Source organism: Mytilus trossulus, chromosome 4 (genome assembly GCF_036588685.1).
Source record: "Mytilus trossulus isolate FHL-02 chromosome 4, PNRI_Mtr1.1.1.hap1, whole genome shotgun sequence".
NCBI classification, from domain to species: Eukaryota; Metazoa; Mollusca; class Bivalvia; order Mytilida; family Mytilidae; genus Mytilus; species Mytilus trossulus.
Window position 1 is genome coordinate 2,245,232 of NC_086376.1, and position 19,936 is coordinate 2,265,167.

General features: G+C 33.2%; 1 protein-coding gene and 2 long non-coding RNA genes across 3 annotated transcripts in view; 2 read left to right on the top strand and 1 right to left on the bottom strand.

The window, feature by feature from the left end:
* Positions 1-10,831, top strand: part of LOC134714483 (neuronal acetylcholine receptor subunit alpha-10-like) — a 20,029-nt gene extending 9,198 nt beyond the window's left edge. The window contains exons 5-8 of the mRNA XM_063575769.1: positions 6,294-6,403; positions 7,937-8,463; positions 8,948-9,141; positions 10,175-10,831. Of these exons, the coding sequence (XP_063431839.1) occupies positions 6,294-6,403; positions 7,937-8,463; positions 8,948-9,141; positions 10,175-10,330 (987 nt within the window). The 3' untranslated portion in view covers positions 10,331-10,831. The remainder of the gene's footprint in view (positions 1-6,293; positions 6,404-7,936; positions 8,464-8,947; positions 9,142-10,174) is intronic.
* Positions 10,462-13,369, bottom strand: LOC134714484 (uncharacterized). Its single transcript, XR_010106544.1, has 2 exons — positions 13,278-13,369; positions 10,462-11,286 (listed from the first exon to the last, which is right to left on the bottom strand). It is a non-coding gene; the product is annotated as an uncharacterized LOC134714484 (long non-coding RNA).
* Positions 13,370-15,362: 1,993 nt separating this feature from the next.
* Positions 15,363-18,530, top strand: LOC134713677 (uncharacterized). Its single transcript, XR_010106364.1, has 3 exons — positions 15,363-15,442; positions 16,608-16,713; positions 18,011-18,530. It is a non-coding gene; the product is annotated as an uncharacterized LOC134713677 (long non-coding RNA).
* Positions 18,531-19,936: the final 1,406 nt, after the last annotated feature.

Genomic DNA, 19,936 nt, shown 5'->3' on the forward strand with positions numbered 1-19,936 from the left:
TTTAAGTCAGTCCTGTTGTTATTTGTATCTTTGTTTGATGTTTCATTCAGTCGTATCGTTGTTTGATGTTTAAATCAGTCGTGTTGTATCGTTATTTGATGTTTAAGTCAGTCGTGTTGTATCTTTGTTTGATGTAAAGGTCAGTCGTGTTGTTATTTGTATCTTTGTTTGATGTTTAAGTCAGTCGTGTTGTTATTTGTATCGTTGTTTGATGTTTAAGTCAGTCGTGTTGTGTCGTTGTTTGATGTTTAAGTCAGTTGTGGTGTTATTTGTATCGTTATTTGATGTTTAAGTCAGTCGTGTTGTATCTTTGTTTGATGTTAAGTCAGTCGTGTTGTATCTTTGTTTGATGTTTTAGTCATTCGTGTTGTTATTTGTATCTTTGTTTGATGTTTAAGTCAGTCCTGTTGTTATTTGTATCTTTGTTTGATGTTTCATTCAGTCGTATCGTTGTTTGATGTTTAAATCAGTCGTGTTGTATCGTTATTTGATGTTTAAGTCAGTCGTGTTGTATCGTTATGTGATGTTTAAGTCAGTCGTGTTGTATCGTTATTTGATGTTAAAGTCAGTCGTGTTGTATCGTTATTTGATGTTTAAGTCAGTCGTGTTGTTATTTGTATCGTTGTTTGATGTTTAAGTCAGTCGTGTTGTATTTTTTATTTGATGTTTAAGTCAGTCGTGTTGTATCTTTGTTTGATGTTTAAGTCAGTCGTGTTGTTATTTGTATCTTTGTTTGATGTTTAAGTCAGTCCTGTTGTTATTTGAATCGTTGTTTGATGTTTAAGTCAGTCCTGTTGTTATTTGAATCGTTGTTTGATGTTTAAGTTAGTCGTGTTGTATCTTTGTTTGATGTGTAAGTCAGTCGTGTTGTTATTTGTATCTTTGTTTGATGTTTAAGCCAGTCCTGTTGTTATTTGAATCGTTGTTTGATGTTTAAGTCAGTCGTGTTGTTATTTGTATCTTTATTTGATGTTTAAGTCAGTCCTGTTGTTATTTGAATCGTTGTTTGATGTTTAAGTCAGTCGTGTTGTATCGTTGTTTGATGTTTAAGTCAGTCGTGTTGTATCTTTGTTTGATGTTTAAGTCAGTCGTGTTGTTATTCGTATCGTTATTTGATGTTTAAGTCAGTCGTGTTGTGTCTTTATTTGATGTTTAAGTCAGTCGTGTTGTATCTTTGATTGATGTTTAAGTCAGTCGTGTTGTATCTTTATTTGATGTTTAAGTCAGTCGTGTTGTATCTTTGTTTGATGTTTTAGTCATTTGTGTTGTTATTTGTATCTTTGTTTGATGTTTAAGTCAGTCGTGTTGTTATTTGTATCGTTGTTTGATGTTTAAGTCAGTCGTGTTGTATTTTTTATTTGATGTTTAAGTCAGTCGTGTTGTATCGTTATTTGATGTTTAAGTCAGTCGTGTTGTTATTTGTATCGTTGTTTGATGTTTAAGTCAGTCGTGTTGTATTTTTTATTTGATGTTTAAGTCAGTCGTGTTGTATCTTTGTTTGATGTTTAAATCAGTCCTGTTGTTATTTGAATCGTTGTTTGATGTTTTAGTCAGTCGTGTTGTTTTTTGTATCTTTATTTGATGTTTAAGTCAGTCCTGTTGTTATTTGAATCGTTGTTTGATGTTTAAGTCAGTCGTGTTGTATCTTTGTTTGAAGTTTAAGTCAGTCGTGTTCTATCTTTGTTTGATGTTTAATTTAGTCGTGTTGTTATTTGTATCATTGTTTGATGTTTAAGTCAGTCGTGTTGTATATTTGTTTGATGTTTAAGTCAGTCGTGTTGTATCGTTGTTTGATGTTTAAGTCAGTCGTGTTGTATTGTTTGATGTTTAAGTCAGTCGTGTTGTATCGTTGTTTGATGTTTAAGTCAGTCGTGTTGTATGTCTTGATGCATATAATAACACATGAATGGCTGCTGTATCCCAATTATTATCACATTGCCCTATAGCGTCTTCTGTACTTCTTCCAGTTAAGCGACCACAATCAACTGTCTAATTATTCTGTCACTGTGTGTTGCGCATGAAAGTCAAATGAAAATTTAATTATGTTCACATTTTGTGAAACTTAAAATCCTTTATACAGGTGCTCTTTAAAAACAAGTGTGTATGTCTATTTTGTTAACCGAGCCTTAAAGTATTCAAAACTCGGAGCGGTGGTAGTGGAAAGTGGTAAGGCATTCCATTCACGTGTTTAACCCCGCCGCATTTTTGCGCCTGTCCTAAGTCAGGAGCCTCTGGCCTTTGTTAGTCTTGTATTATTTAAATTTTAGTTTCTTGTGTACAATTTGGAAATTAGTATGGCGTTCATTATCACTGAACTAGTATATATTTGTTAAGGGGTCAGCTGAAGGACGCCTCCGGGTGCGGGAATTTCTCGCTACATTGAAGACCTGTTGGTGACCTTCTGCTGTTGTTTTTTTTTATTTGGTCGGGTTGTTGTCTCTTTGACACATTCCCCATTTCCATTCTCAATTTTACGTATAAATTTGGATAGAATGACATTTTCCTTATATCTGTTCTACAAAGAGGAACCTGGAAACATCATGCACATCCTTGTTATTGATCTCCTCTCTTCTAGTTGTTGCCACTCGAGTTGCTTTATCATGGCATCTACTGATGATGTGTTACGGTATTTGTTGGAAACATACCTAGCCCCTCTGCGATGTACCATCTCAATTTTGTTTGTGTTGTTTTGTTGATGGGGGTCCCAGACTGCGCTTGTATATTCTAGTGTTGGTAAGTACTAATGACGTGTATGCATTTTCTTTCAGTTGTTTATTAGTGATGTTTATATTTCTTTTTAAAACCCAATAGTTTTATTTGCTTTTTGGCAGATGATATGAACATGGGTACTCCAATTTAAATCTGAGCTGATGGTAACTCCAAGATATTTTGCGTCAGTTTAGTTTGCTCAACCAGTTTTGTCAAAATATAGGAAACTATACAGAACTGCAATGCAACAGGAAGGTTTAGCTACTTTAAACCAGGTAACATCCACCATGCTACTACCGAGACAGGAATATGACAGTTGTACTTCACTCGTTCCGTTAGTTAGACAACGATTGGTTTTGTCAGTTTTATGGAATACTTGATTTTGTCAGTGTTATGGACTACCTGATTTTGTCAGTGTTATGGAATACTTGATTTTATCAGTTTTATGGACTACTTGATTTTGTCAGTGTTATGGACTACTTGATTTTGTCAGTTTTATGGACTACTTGATTTTGTCAGTGTTATGGACTACTTGATTTTGTCAGTGTTATGGACTACTTGATTTTGTCAGTGCTATGGACTACTTGATTTTGTCAATGTTATGGACTACCTGATTTTGTCAGTGTTATGGACTACTTGATTTTGTCAGTGTTATGGACTTCTTGATTTTGTCAGTTTTATGGACTACTTGATTTTGTCAGTTTTATGGACTACTTGATTTTGGCAGTGTTATGGACGACTTGATTTTGTCAGTTATTTGAACTACTTGATTTTGTCAGTGTTATGGACTACTTGATTTTGTCAGTGTTATGGACTTCTTGATTTTGTCACTTTTATGGACTACTTGATTTTGTCAGTTTTATGGACTACTTGATTTTGGCAGTGTTATGGACGACTTGATTTTGTCAGTTATTTGAACTACTTGATTTTGTCAGTGTTGATTTTGTCAGTGTTATGGACTACTTGATTTTGTCAGTGCAATGGACTACTTGATTTTGTCAGTGTTATGGAATACTTGATTTTGTCAGTGTTATGGACTACCTGATTTTGTCAGTGTTATGGACTACTTGATTTTGTCAGTGTGATGGACTACCTGATTTGTCAGTGTTATGGAATACTCGATTTTGTCAGTGTTATTGACTACTTGATTTTGTCAGTTTTATGGACTATTTGATTTTGTCAGTTTTATGGACTACTTGATTTTGGCAGTGTTATGGACTACTTGATTTTGTCAGTTATTTGAACTACTTGATTTTGTCAGTGTTATGGACTACTTGATTTTGTCAGTGTTATGGACTACTTGATTTTGTCAGTTTTATGGACTACTTGATTTTGTCAGTGTTATGGACTACTTGATTTTGTCAGTGTTATGGAATACTTGATTTTGTCAGTGCAATGGACTACTTGATTTTGTCAGTTTTATGGACTACTGGATTTTGTCAGTGCAATGGACTACCTGATTTTGTCAGTGTTATGGACTACTTGATTTTGTCAGTTTTATGGGCTTCTTGATTTTGTCAGTGCTATGGACTACTTGATTTTGTCAGTGTTTTGGACTACTTATTTTGTCAGTTTTATGGACTACTTGATTTTGTCAGTTTTATGGGCTTCTTGATTTTGTCAGTGCTATGGACTACCTGATTTTGTCAGTTTTATGGACTACTTGATTTTGTCAGTTTTATGGGCTTCTTGATTTTGTCAGTGCTATGGACTACTTGATTTTGTCAGTGCTATGGACTACTTGATTTTGTCAGTTTTATGGACTTCTTGATTTTGTCAGTGCTATGGACTACTTGATATTTTCAGTGCTATGGACTACCTGATTTTGTCCGTTTTATGGACTACTTGATTTTGTCAGTTTTATGGGCTTCTTGATTTTGTCAGTGCTATGGACTGCTTGATTTTGTCAGTGCTATGGACTACTTGATTTTGTCAGTTTGATGGGCTTCTTGATTTTGTCAGTGCTATGGACTACTTGATTTTTTCAGTGCTATGGACTACCTGATTTTGTCAGTTTTATGGACTACTTGATTTTGTCAGTTTTATGGGCTTCTTGATTTTGTCAGTGCTATGGACTACTGGATTTTGTCAGTGCAATGGACTACTTGATTTTGTCAGTTTTATGGACTACTTGATTTTGTCAGTGTTATGGACTACTGGATTTTGTCAGTTTTATGGACTACTTGATTTTGTCAGTTTTATGGGCTTCTTGATTTTGTCAGTGCTATGGACTACTCGATTTTTTCAGTGCTATGGACTACCTGATTTTGTCAGTTTTATGGACTACTTGATTTTGTCAGTTTTATGGACTACTGGATTTTGTCAGTGCTATGGACTACTTGATTTTGTCAGTGCTATGGACTACTTGATTTTCTCAGTTTTATGGACTACCTGATTTTGTCAGTTTTATGGACTACTTGATTTTGTCAGTTTTATGGGCTTCTTGTGTTTTTTTAGTGCTATGGGCTTCTTGATTTTGTCAGTGCTATGGACTACTTGATTTTTTTAGTGTTATGGACTACTTGATTTTGTCAGTGCTATGGACTACTTGATTTTTTCAGTGTTATGGACTACTTGATTTTGTCAGTGCAATGGGCTTCTTGATTTTGTCAGTGCTATGGACTACTGGATTTTGTCAGTGCAATGGACTACTTGATTTTGTCAGTTTTATGGACTACTTGATTTTGTCAGTGTTATGGACTACTGGATTTTGTCAGTGTTATAGACTACTTGATTTTGTCAGTTTTATGGGCTTCTTGATTTTGTCAGTGCTATGGACTACTTGATTTTGTCAGTGCTATGGACTACTTGATTTTGTCAATGTTATGGACTACTTGATTTTGTAAGTGTTATGGACTACTTGATTTTGTCAATGTTATGGAATACTTGATTTTGTCAGTGTTATGGAATACTTGATTTTGTCAGTGTTATGGACTACTTGATTTTGTCAGTGTGATGGACTACCTGATTTTGTCAGTGTTATGGAATACTTGATTTTGTCAGTGTTATGGACTACTGGATTTTGTCAGTGCTATGGACTACTTGATTTTGTCAGTTTTATGGACTACTGGATTTTGTCAGTGTTATGGACTACCTGATTTTGTCAGTGTTATGGAATACTTGATTTTGTCAGTGTTATGGACTACCTGATTTTGTCAGTGTTATGGACTACTTGATTTTGTCAGTGTTATAGACTACTCATTTTAATTTACCCTGGAGGTCGTTGTCTTTGTTACTTTTGTATGACTTTTAAAATTCTTATCTTTAAAAAGATATGAATGTATGTGATAAATAAAACAAAGACCACTCTAAAAATTCACATAACATCTCAAAAGAATAACTTTGATAAGTATGCCTCTTTTGTAAAACGTATATCTTGGATAATCATGATCTTCTACATGTAGTTCAAATATTAATCAAACATACTAGTGTAGGTCACACACTGCAGAGTATACCTACAATTCTGAAAATTCATGTTCTGAATTCAGAGAATACCCGTCTGATTCTCTAGGAACAATATAAATGGACGTAAAATGTAGATATTTATAGGTTTATATGAATGATGACCTAACATTTTTTTTTAGAAATGGACTGATTGTAGATTATACTGGAATCCTGAGGATTTTGGAAACATCACAGAAGTTATTTTGCCTTTTGATTTGTTGTGGACCCCAGATCTAACCTTATACGAAAGGTTTGTTTACTAAGTATATAAAATGAGATGGGAACTATAAGTCAATGTATTAAAAACCTAATGCACTTCAAACAAAACTGTGTGTTTGCCTCTAGATATATACAGGTATTGTTTTCCTTTGTCATTGGAATGCTGTCTCATTGACGTATACCTCATAGTTTCTTTTGTTTATCTTTAAACTACGTTTGCTATCTTAAGACTCTTAAAAAAAAAAGTGTGCTTTTAAAACAGTTTACATGCAAAAATCTGACTTTCTAAAGACTGCGAAAGCCAACAATATTTGATATGCAATTGTTTCATCGTAAATTGCAAGTCGAGTTCCATAAAAATTATTTTGCGGTGAAACCTTATACATGTAGTCCACGGTCCACGGACTTTGTAATATCGGTTTTCTATTTTTGTCGAGCCTGCAACTTTTGTTGCAGAAAGCTCGACATAGGAATAGTGATACGGCGGCGGCGGCGGCGTTAGCTAACTTCTTAAAAGGTTAATATTTTAGAAGGTGAAAGACCTGGATGCTTTATACTTTGTATATAGATGCCTCATGTTAGGAAGTTTCCGTCAGTCACATGTCCAATGTCCTTGACCTCATTTTCATGGTTCAGTGACCACTTGAAAAAAAAGTTCAGAATTTTTGTAATGTTGAATTCTCTCTTATTATAAGTAACAGGATAACTATATTTGGTATGTGCGTACCTTGCAAGGTCCTCATGCCCTTCAGACAGTTTTCACTTGACCTCGACCTCATTTCATGGATCAGTGAACAAAGTTAAGTTTTGGTGGTCAAGTCCATATCTCAGATACTATAAGCAATAGGGCTAGTATATTTGGTGTATGGAAGGACTGGAAGGTGTACATGTCTAACTGGCAGGTGTCATCTGACCTTGACCTCATTTGCATGGTTTAGTGGTTATAGTTATTTTTTGTGTTTTGGTCTGTTTTTCTCATACTTTATGCAATAGGTCTTCTATATTTGCTGTATGGAATGATTGTAAGGTGTACATGTCTAGCGGGCAGATGTCATCTGACCGTAACCTCATTTTCATGGTTCAGTGGTCAAAGTTAAGTTTTTAAGTTTTGGTCTTTTTATCTAATATTTTATGCCAAAAGTCAACTTTATTTCGTGTATGGAAATATATTATGATCTATATGTCAGTCCCGCAGGTTTTATTTGACCATGACCTCAATTGCACGGTTCATTGCACAGTGTTAAGTTTTTGTGTTTTGGTCTATTTTTCTTAAACTGTAAGTAATAGGTCAACTATATTTGTTGTATGGAAGCTTTGTTAGCTGTACATGTCTTCCTGGCATGGTTCATCTGACCTTGACCTCATTTTCATGGTTCATTGGTCTTTGTTTAGCTATCTTGGTTAATGTTAAGTTTTATGTGACCGTTTTAATAAAGCTTTATACTTAGGACTATCACCATTATAACAATGATTAGTAAAGGAGGCGAGACATTTCAGTGTGTGCACTCTGGTTATTATTTGATTTGATTTGATTTGTGTTAACAGTTTATATTTTATTTTGCAGTGTAGCCGAAGAGTTTTATGGCTATAGAGACTACAGACCTAGGGTTATGTTTGACGGAACAGTATATTATAATTTTCCCACTTTAGTAGAATCCGTGTGTCAAGTTGATGCACTGAAGTTTCCCTATGACACTCAAATATGTCTATTAACGTTCGGATCCTGGGTATATTCAGGATCGGATCTAGATGTATTTTCGAGTAAAAAGTTTGCCGATGTTTCGTCTATAAAAGACCACGTGGAATGGGTTGTTGAACGTGTTCCAATCGTAAGACATGTAGTTTTCTACCCAGAGCCGTATCCCGACGTAACTTTTTACGTTCACATCAGACGAAAGCCAGCATCATACGTCACCAATATCATAATACCATCCATTTTGATCACTCTCATATCGGCGCTTGGATTTTTAATTCCGGTTGAATCAGGAGAGAAAGTTGGGCTACAACTGACAGTTATGTTGGCGATATTTGTATTCCAAGTACTTGTAGCAGACCAATTACCGCCTTCTTCAGATTCTACGCCATGGATATGTAAGAAGTCGTCGACTGTTTTTTATATAATACATTTAAATGACGAGACTAAAAAAAAATGTGTATGATGGGCAAAGATAATCTTTGTAGAGCCCAGTATAGTATTTCAGTTTTTGTGACTGCTTAAAAAATTATAGGCGTTTAGCAATTTATTAAAACAAGGAAGCAAAGTGTCAAATATGTGCAATAAATTATTATAATAATGTATTTATATCAGCAAATTGCTTTTCATTTTTTTCCTTTTCTTTTTTTAATGGTTACTAAGATCCTATACTTTTAAATGTTGAAACTATACAAGCTATATTATTCTAGCTCATAAAAAAATACCTGGAACATGCTAATATCTTTTTATAGGTTTGGGAATTAAATTAACATATTTCGAATAAATTACATCAACCGGATCAATCCTGATATGACATGTGTGGTTGCGAGTGCGATCTCTTACCGAACTCTGTTGGTTCAAATATTACGATTTGTATTTCAGCTGTCTTCCTGAGTTTCACTCTAATATTATGTGGGGTGGCAAGTCTTCTGCAAGTTCTGGTTATAAGCGTACATTTCCAAGATAAGGATATGTCCAACTGGACGAAAAGATATATTCTCTACCCTCTTGCTCTAGTATCAGGTGTCGGAACTCCAGGTTTACAACGTACTTGTTCTCAAGATGGTCAATTAGAGGTAAGCCATTGTTCTCTTTCTCTCTGCTTTTGTCTTTTCAAGGCATTTTCAAACTTTGTAGTTTTTGTTCAGTCTGTATATTGGGATTCCTTTACGTAGCTATACCATTTAGCACTGACGTTAACATACATGTAATTATCATAACGAACTGTTTCTTTTTACGCAGAATGCTGTGATGATGATTAAGACAGTAATTATGATAGGTTTTCGACTTTAACTGTCAAATTTATGTTCTCCTAAATAACTTAAATTCTCATATTTAATTTATTACATACTTAAACGTATATTCAAATTACAGTAAGTCTGAAATAAACAGTTAACACTGCATGTACATGCACTCGATAATTATGTAAGAATTTCATGAATACTGGAGTCTAAACTCATTTTTGTTAACTTTCAAGATTAACAGTAATGGCTGCCGACATTTCACATTACCCGGGCGCGATATATACATAAACATAAATATAAATAGCGACGTCGTACACAAGGATTTTTCTAGGTTTGTTTGATTTTATGTTTTAAGTTAAAACAATAAGTTAATTGTCGTTACCTCATAAGAATATTTTTTTTGTGGATCGAATCAGTCAATGAAATGGCGCACATGTGTTTCCCTTTCAATCTTGATATTCTTTTCCTTTTAATGACTGACCACGACTCATGCATGCGTTCCAATCCCTAGCTAATGGTCATATGAATACGGATGCAAGTGAATTATTCATCAGTGATGTTGCTTTTGGCAAAATATAGTGCTTACAATTAGTAGTGATTTCATTTGTACTGTGTGATGCAAATTAATTTAAATGATTTCGTGTACATATAAAATGTAGTTTAATTACAAGCCGATAGTTCCTAACATTTTCTAGAAATGTAAACCTGCAAATGTTTTGAGATATACTAATTTCCTTCATGTTGTAAAGATAGTACATCTTCGCTAGCGAAGATGTTACATATAGTGCATATTATCATTTTTGATTGTTTTGTTATCCAAACAATGTATAATTTCAGTTTCGACTGTTCAATATTCTGATTTCAGGACGAAGATAAAATGGTGAACGAATCTCTACCAGAAGGCCTAACGCTATGGATGTACTTAGCCACGGTGCTTGACAGAGTCGGTATTTTCATATTTCTGATGATGTTTGTAATCGGATGCTTAGTGACCTTTGATGGAATGGTATCACGTGATTAATTTGAATATATCAGATCCAGTGTACATGTACATATATGTTTAAAAAAAATAACACATTTCAAAATAGGAAATTAAGAAATGCAACACCTACATGTATTAAGATTGTGTCATGTTTAATAAACTAGTGATCTCGACAAACAACAGGCCATTTGTAGTTTGTAGATTTTTTAAATATTTTTTTTCTCATTTTCAAATAATGTAAATATAATGTTATGTAGAAATAATAAGCTTCAAATTGTTGTCTGTAAAGATTACACATGCAATAGTGTTTTAAAGTGTATTCATGTAATAATGCTTTAATGTGTATTATATATGTTATAGTGCTTTAATGTGTATTCATGTAGTGCTTTAATGTGTATTCATGTAGTGCTATATATTCATACTATTTTTGTCTCTTTTGAGTTTTGTGTAAACCATGCGGTGCTTCAAATTGTATACATGTATATTATTTATTAATACTTTACTATTATTATAAACTCAGTCATTGTGACAATTTATGAATCTTCGTTAATCGACTTATCTATTTTGCCAGTCAGTAAATAAATAGATGATGGTCCAAAATATCCCTCATTCTAATAAGCCCGAACATCTCTTAGTCCGAAGTCCTATTAGTTCGACAACATGATGGTTCTTGCGTCATCCTGTGAAATGCATTGGGACACGATAATTTTAAGTATTTATATATAGAAATTGGAGGATCTTAATCATAATTATGTTGGTTTTGTTAAATTATGACACGTGCCATAAATAGAGACAAAAGTAGGAACGTCTAAGTTTGGAACACACGTCAGTCCAACGTCACAGTTACACACAGATTCATCTTGGACGTGTCGACAATGAGATCCTGGTTGACCTATTTTCTTACAGTACACATATTGGGGAAGAAACTGGTCTCTGACGCAACAAAACCCATCTGGGCAAGAGTTAGTTCGGTCATGTATGTCACAACTAACATCCTGAAATGAAAACAAAATTCATTTACTTGATACTAAAACTATAAAAGCACCAAACAAATATAATTAAAGCAATCATTTGAAATATGTGCATTGCATATACACATGTAAATTATTGGTATTCACTATCATTTTTCTACAAAATGGTTTGATTATCGTCTCCTAGGAGAAGATATTAAGAATTGAACGATGGACAGTTAGTGCGTGAATGCTTCTTTTTACCTGATACGAGACGTGAATAATCAAAGTTAATTGATTGGTTGGTTATGACAATCCAAACCTAGTAAAGACCTAATGTCCTTCAATCCCGTAGAGTATCAAATGTGTCCTCTCTATGTGCGGAGCAGGATCTGCTTACCCTTCCGGAGCACCTGAGATCACCCCTAGTTTTTGGTGGGGTTCGTGTTGTTTATTCTTTAGTTTTCTATGTTGTATCGTGTGTACTATTGTTTTTCTGTTCGTCTTTTTTATTTTTAGCCATGGCGTTGTCAGTTTGATTTTAGATTTATGAGTTTGACTGTCCTTTTAATATTTTTCGTCCTTCTTTTAGCAGTTAGATTTTGCCAGGTCATTAATCATGCATATTCATGATATTGGTACACGGGTAACTTTTATCTATAAATCATCTTGATTTTCGTAAATATCAACGTTAAACGATATATACATGTACTACTTCTGTAATTTTGTTGGTTGGTGCACATGTCTATTCTAGTAAATGAATAAATCTACAAAGCGAGAACACTTTCCATTTGCATCAACTAAGAGACGACTAGCCCTTTTTGAAAGGCTAATACTTGTTAAGACTTTAAACTTGACAATCTGTTTCCAAACGGACTAAATAAAACGAATCTGCTTTACTAGTGTTTTGTTGGAAAATTAGGAAAATGCTGTCATGGTGGATTTACCAACCCGTCTAAAGGTTGATTGAACAAGAATGTTTAGAGGCAGAAGATGAATTTAAAAATATACCCAAAGGGTATCCGGAGACTGGCAGCCAGTATGTTTTAATAACCATCCATATCAATAAAATTGAGAATGGAAATGGGGAATGTGTCAAAGAGACAACAACCCGACCAAATAAAAAAACAACAGCAGAAGGTCACCAACAGGTCTTCAATGTAGCGAGAAATTCCCGCACCCGGAGGCGTCCATCAGCTGGTCCCTAAACAAATATATACTAGTTCAGTGATAATGAACGCCATACTAATTTCCAAATTGTACACAAGAAACCAAAATTCAAATAATACAACACTAACAAAGGCCAGAGGCTCCTGACTTGGGACAGGCGCAAAAATGCGGCGGGGTTAAACATGTTTGTGAGATCTCAACCCTCCCCCTATACCTCTAACCAATGCAGAAAAGTAAACGCATAACAATACGCACATTAAAATTCAGTTCAAGAGAAGTCCGAGTCTGATGTCAGAAGATGTAACCAAAGGAAATAAACAAAATAACAATTATACATAAATAACAACATACTACTAGCAGTTAACTGACATGCCAGCTCCAGACTTCAATTAAACTGATTGAAAGATTATGTCTTCATCATATGAACATCAGGCACAATCCTTCCCGTCAGGGGTTTAGTATCATACCATCATAACATATATGAGATGAACATAACATGTGTCATGCCAACAACTGCTTTTAGAATAAATGTGTTTAGTTCCGACTTGTACATCGCGAGTTTTCCAAAAGATAACTATATTCCTGTTAAAATTTTAATGTAAATATGATTTTCTTATGTCTCCTCATTTACCACTTGTTATCTTCAAACACTTCTTATATATATTTCACCTAATTATACTCAAATCAAATCAAATGTATAAAAAAATATTTCATTCAATTATAAAGCCCCCATCTTATAAAGTCATGATTTCGACAAAAAGACAGGACCATTGTTTTTTTTTCATGAATTGTGTAATATGAAAAAAAATACATGTATGCCCATATTCTAACACTTTTTCTTGTACTTTCATTATTAACATTCTTACCTGCTGCGATGAAAAATCAAATTCCATAAAAATGATGAGAAAAATAAAACATTTTATGTAGACCGACATTTTGATTTGTCTACATATAAGTACATGCGTAAAGGAAATTATCTCGAATACACAGACCATCTGTGCTTATTCCACGTCCGAAAACTATAGGTTATAAACTGTCTATAATAATTGATTGCTATGTTTATTATTTATAATGCATTAAAATAACAAAGTATATTAAAACAATATAAATTATTATTTCTACCATTATGACCTTTGTAACTGAAGTATGTGTAATGAAATTCAATAAAATGATATTGTTAAAAGATCACAAATTAATACACTTTTCAGTCCGAAATCCTATATAGATATAGTAGTTCAATCAGGAACGTCTATCTTTGAGATTTACGGACCATTTTTGGCAGCTGTGGAGCCGAACAGAAACTGAAAGGATTTCGTTTCCATGCTTTATACAGAAAGTGTTTAAAATACCTTCTATTTGAAATACGGAGTTTAGGCTTGAGGACTTACGAATTCAAAACGTGTTAATTATAAAAGATACAATAAAAAAATACTATTTCAGAAAAGCTTGTCCTTCGGTCTCTACCGGCAAACAATGATTTTTTTCATATTTTGTCCACTGATTTATTATTTAATGACCATACCCTGAAGCTTTACATGTATCTTCTGTATAGCCATTCTCCGTTTTGGAAAAAAATGCATATAGCTATCACGTCACGTGGTTAAAAAATACTTATTAATTGTAATCATAAATTTCGGTAATAATCAGTCGATATCATCAATCTATGCCGCTACTAATCTACCAAGCTTACAGCTAAATATAGGCATGTAGACATGAATGATAAATATTTTAATTAGGATTTCAAAGAAATGATATTACTCAAAATCTTTTGTATTTCATCACTAATGAAGAGGCCAAGCTCAGTAATAATATATCATTCGAAGTATTGCGAAATCATGTCATAATTCTGTTGAAGACGCTCCGAAAATGTTGAACAAGGTATGTTAATATAGTAACATGATATACAAATGTTTGTGATTGTTTTATACATATATATTTTTCGATTCACGACTATTGCCTAGTTTAAGCATTCTTCTTTGAAATATCATTTTTACAAACAATGTAAGTACTTTAATTATGTAGGTCATGTATGTATTGTTTTGTTATATTTAGCCGGGGATAGTAATATTTATTATAATAAACATGTATGCATGTCCTTTTTTCTTGTACTTTATTTGTTGAACGAACATTTGTTTGTCAGTTAGTCCGCCTATTTGTTAAACGAACAGTTTTTGTCAGTTAGTCCGCCTATTATTGGATTGTTTAGCATAATACCTAAATACAACAATATACAGAAATATGTAAAGCGTATGAAATTATGTGCAACAGTAACTTAAACACTTCCCAAACTAGGAACTATATGTGCATGATAACAACGATCAAAGAATGATAACTGTGTACTCGGAACCGTATATTCCAACGAAACAGCAACATAACAACACAAACTACAATATTGAATAATATTGGAAAATCGTTATTCAATACTTTTCTTGTGTCTTTTATTGATTGATTGTTGGTTGCTTCACGCCGCATTAGCACAAAAAGGCTATATCGCGGCGAGAGCTAATTCGAATATTTTTACAATTTGTGTCTTTTAAGTTTACAATGTAAATTTCTGGATCACTCTGTCTAATAAAGTAAGGTAATTCTAAATGGTACACGTTAATTTGAACAAATAATATAAGCATACATCTTTCTTAAATTCGTTTATTAAAAGTTAATGTTTATTATAAGTTAAAGTTACAGCCGGATTATCAACAAAAATTTAAAAAAAAAACTGAACAGAAATATGTCACGGGGACATCTATGATCCTGTTTTTAATTCGAATAGAATCATTGCATCTGGATCACCCCGATCTTTTCCATTTTAAACAGAAGAGTGTCGAGAAGCCATTTTTACATAAATGAGTTATCTTTCGTTTGTCCAAAATAAGAAGCAATACGAACTCTTGTGATGCAAGTTTACCTCCATACGTCTATATTGCCATAGGTTATTCTTTCTCGACTGTAATCGAATTTCTTTTTCAGTTTTTTACCCTTAAGACCGACTCCCCCTTTTTATTTGCTGACTGGAATCTGTCAACATTACAAGGTAAGTTGTCCATTCAAATAACTTTTATTATGTCACAAACATGTGCTGCAGAGAACATCAAAAACTAGGTGAAAGGGCACTCTTATTTGATCTTGACGTACGTTAGCTTGACAATAATATATAATATAAGACTGAAAACCGAGCAAAATCTGCATCAGTCTGTATAACATTTGTATACCAGAACCAGCTATTGGTATACCATCCCTCTCCGATACTTAAAAGAAAATGGCATATATATACCCAATTATAAAAAGCTATTTAAAGTACAGAAAATTACAAAAATAAACATGCATTAAAACCTAAATTTACGATTGAGTCTGTCGGTTTTGTTATTCAAAGAACAAAATGCGTATTTTGTACTGTTATTTTAGTTACTGAGACTGTTAATTGGATCCATTTTATATTAAAAAGAATGTGGTACACGTATGATTGCCAATGAGACAAGTTGAACTCAATCAGAGTAGGAAATTGCGCAGAAGTTGATAACTATTAGTCCTGCTGTTCAACGAGTCCTAAATTTATGAAAATCCAAAATATCAAAACATTTCGTATAGTTTTGCTTTATTTATACCTTTTAAATGGGGCCCTGGTATGAAATGAATAGAAGGGAAACTTGTTTTTATCTAAGTTTGATAAAAATAAGATAACTGACGTAGGTCAAATATCTCCTATAATATTTCACACAAGGGCCATTCACAAAAAATCTTTCCAATGTTCACTGTGGTCATAACAGATCGCAACATCATATATGTTCTCTCTAGTTCTCATGTAACATTATTACAAATGCCTAAAATTAATACATTTGGTCCAAATGATTTGGAACACTTAAACCTAGTACGCCCAAAGTGAATCGGATGATAAGATTATAAACCCATTTTGTTAAATGTGTCATTCAAAGCGAATTTACAAACCAATGTTATTGCTGACTATGCGGTATGGGCTTTGCTCATTGTTGAAGAACGTACGGTGACCTATAGTAATGTTGTTAATGTCTGTTATTTTGGTTTCTTGTAGACAGTTGTCTCATTGGCAATCATACCACATCTTCTTTTTTTTATATTAAAGGTTTGTCTTTTTAACGGTGTCATATAAGAATAAAATTAAGAATGAAAACATGGAATATATCTTTTTTCGCATTATGGATTTTGTTAACAATTTTTTTTAGGATTGGTATTCGCATTATTAGCAGCCACAGGTTTTGCAGTTGTGTATGAGGTTCTTACTTTTTATATACAGCTCAGGGAATCTTTGTTACAACAACGGAATGGAAAGTAAGTAATTTATGATTAGGCATTTTTTTTAAATTTTATTATTTATCTACTCCAAGAGACAATGGTCAAATTGTGTTTTTTTTTTACATGACGACGATAAAAGAGTTTTTTTTTTCTTTCTTCTAAATCAAACCTATTTGTATTGTGCAAACATTTTTGGTGAACATTTGGATTTTACCTCCCTCCTCATGAGACGGATTTCCAGCAACATATTTCTTGGATTTTCCCTCTGATAACAACATCATCAAGAATACAATCTTTTAGTATGTTTTCTAGGAGTTTAGTTAACAAAAATATAAGGAGATAACAAACGTAAATACATTTGTCCTATCCCTTTGAGTGCTTCCTTTTCTGTAACTATTGTCATTAATCAGTCAGTTCAAACTTTAACCATGTTACACTTTCACTCTTTTTGCAACTAAAAGTTTATCAAAAACAATAAAAGTGATGTTTCTTGTATTGGGTCTGAACTAACGACTGTTGAACATAAAATAGCTAATAGCTTATAAAGCATACACAATATCTGGTAACCTTTATTATTTTTTCTGAATTCTTGTCTCTGATGGAAAATTGTCTCATTGGCTATAATACTAAGCAATATCAATTTTTATATATTCTCGTTTTGTAAGATTTATTATAAAATTGTTCAGCTGTCTGAAAATAACTTAAATAATACAATAACTATATATATGAAAAAGTCATAGGGTTCAAAAATGAAGACCTACACAGAATTGTATTACTTAATAACGTGAAACCAGTTATCCATAGGAACTCTTTACGGCTAGAAGTGTGCAACTTTGACTATGGAGTTACAAATATAATTTTTATCCTAGACTTCAAAGTTATACAGATGTTAATATACTACATGTTTTTTGTTTTTTTTCAAAAGTCAAAAAAATCATTTTCAGTTTATTGAACTCATCCACGGAATTGATGAGTTGAAACTGTTTTCATCCATTTTTGATATGGAAATTTAAAAACTGCATGGTTTTGAAATGAATATGTGTTAACTAAAACTGAGCGACTTCAAAGTGACGAGGAACAGGTCAACAATATTGTAGTATACACCCCAGCACTATTTTCATGGTGGACTATGTGGAAATACTCGCAAATACTTGTAAAACGCTGAGATTTTAATAAGTTGATAATTGACATTAAAGCTACAATGTACTGTAAATACAAAATTAATGGAACACTTATTATATGATATTGAACCAGTTAGATCGATATATATGAACTGCCTTTCAATGTGACTCAATGTGACCTTGTATTTTAATACTGTTCCCTTTATTTACAGGTACGCATTCAAGTCGTTCATAGGAACCCATTGTCTTCTGTCAGTAGTCCGTATGCTGAAACTGTTTGTCGGGTACCTTTTAATGATGTGTATTATGTCTTACAACATATGGATGTTACTTTCAGCAACGCTTGGTGGGGGTATCGGTTATCTTTGTGCTAGGCCTATCATCAACACATGTTTCTTCAAAAACAGATACAGCTACAGTGTAACGGCAAATATTCGAACAGACCTTTTACCTATACGTCAAAAGGCAAGTGAGGATTACCTCCCCTTTGGTTTATACTTCAACACGTCCGACCCATGGAGCAATGCATCAAACAGACCAAACAGTGTATATGAACCGGAAGTAACCATGTATGTCTCTGTGCTTTAAAGGATCGTGATGATGTAAAATATAAAACTGATGATAGGTTTTGTCTTGTATCTGTTTCATGTTTGTGTTGAACTTGTTGCATGTTCGTGTTTTAATGATCAGAAGTTATGTAGTGCTAATATGTATTATAAAACTTTTTATGTAGTTTAAATGTGTCTGATTATATAATTTTCCTCACTTTCTTCACTGGTATCTTTCATTGTATATCCATCTGAAATGAAATCTGCTAATTGTTTGTGAATTTTACCACCTGTTTCTTATTTCCTGACTATTTCCGGAATAATTTGAACAGTGATTACTGCACCGACTGATCTGCTCTACGATCATTATGAGAAATTTATCAGAAAGGATATGTCACGTAAAGCCCACAATAAGTAATGATTTATACATGACCTGAATGTAATTCATCCTTATTAGTAAACGTGGTATGATATTAATGGCAATAGCACGTATATTGAACCTTAAAAAGAGTTCTGCTTATTAACTCAATTATACTAGGTACAATATCACATCAAGTCATCTGGTTACTTTTTAGCAAACTATACAAATCTAGACTGATCTGATTCTACTAAGTTGGTCTAAAACATATTATAAAGGTCACATTACCTTTAAATGAGACACCATGGTGTATACCCCAAGGCACCAATTCGGATTTGATCATGTTTGTGCCACTGAGAATGCGAACACAATGATGATTACTATCCGGCATGGTCGACGGCGTTAACTATTTATAAAATGATATTTAAAAGGTATAAGACAATTATGCCTCTTCATACCTTGTTTTGCAGATGTCTTATGTTATAAAGTCTAACTAAGTTCCCGTCTGTTATCTTTCCATTGTCCATGACCTCAGTTTTATGATTAATTTATTTAATAAACGATTGTAAGATTTAGTACTTGCAGAGAATGGTTTGAATGTAAAAGTCACACATGTATAGAGATATCAAATAATTTTGTCGTTCAAAGTATGTAAGAATACAGTCAATAGTTCTTTTATCCTTCTGCAGAATGTAGTTAAGAAGTTTACCATTCCTTCTTGCCGCTTGTCTATTGGCTTATTGTGTATTTCTTCTAAAAAATGAGCAACGTCGATGCGTACTAAAGACACCCAAAATGGCATATAGACAAAGCATTAGCAAATATGAAAGATCAGAATACAAAAATTATAATAGAAACATAACACAATAGCAGAAGTATAGACCTACGTCATATGTATCAAAATAACACAAAAAGTCACACAGACAAATCCGACATGACCTCATTTTCATAGTCCATCGGTTAATATTCATTTTATTTGTGGCTATGTCTGGATCATAGAGATGCTTAAAACAATAGGTCATCTATATCGAATGTAGCGAGTTTTTGTGAGGCGAACCTTTAGTCTTCAAGTTCAAATGTCAAGGTTTCATGCAATATACTAATGTGTATGATACATGTTTTACTCTATTTGACATCTGACCAATGTGACTTGAAAAATAACTATAAAATATTAAGCTCATGTGATGCTAAAAATTAATGAAAAGAGGGCTCCTGGAAGCTCGACCAAAATG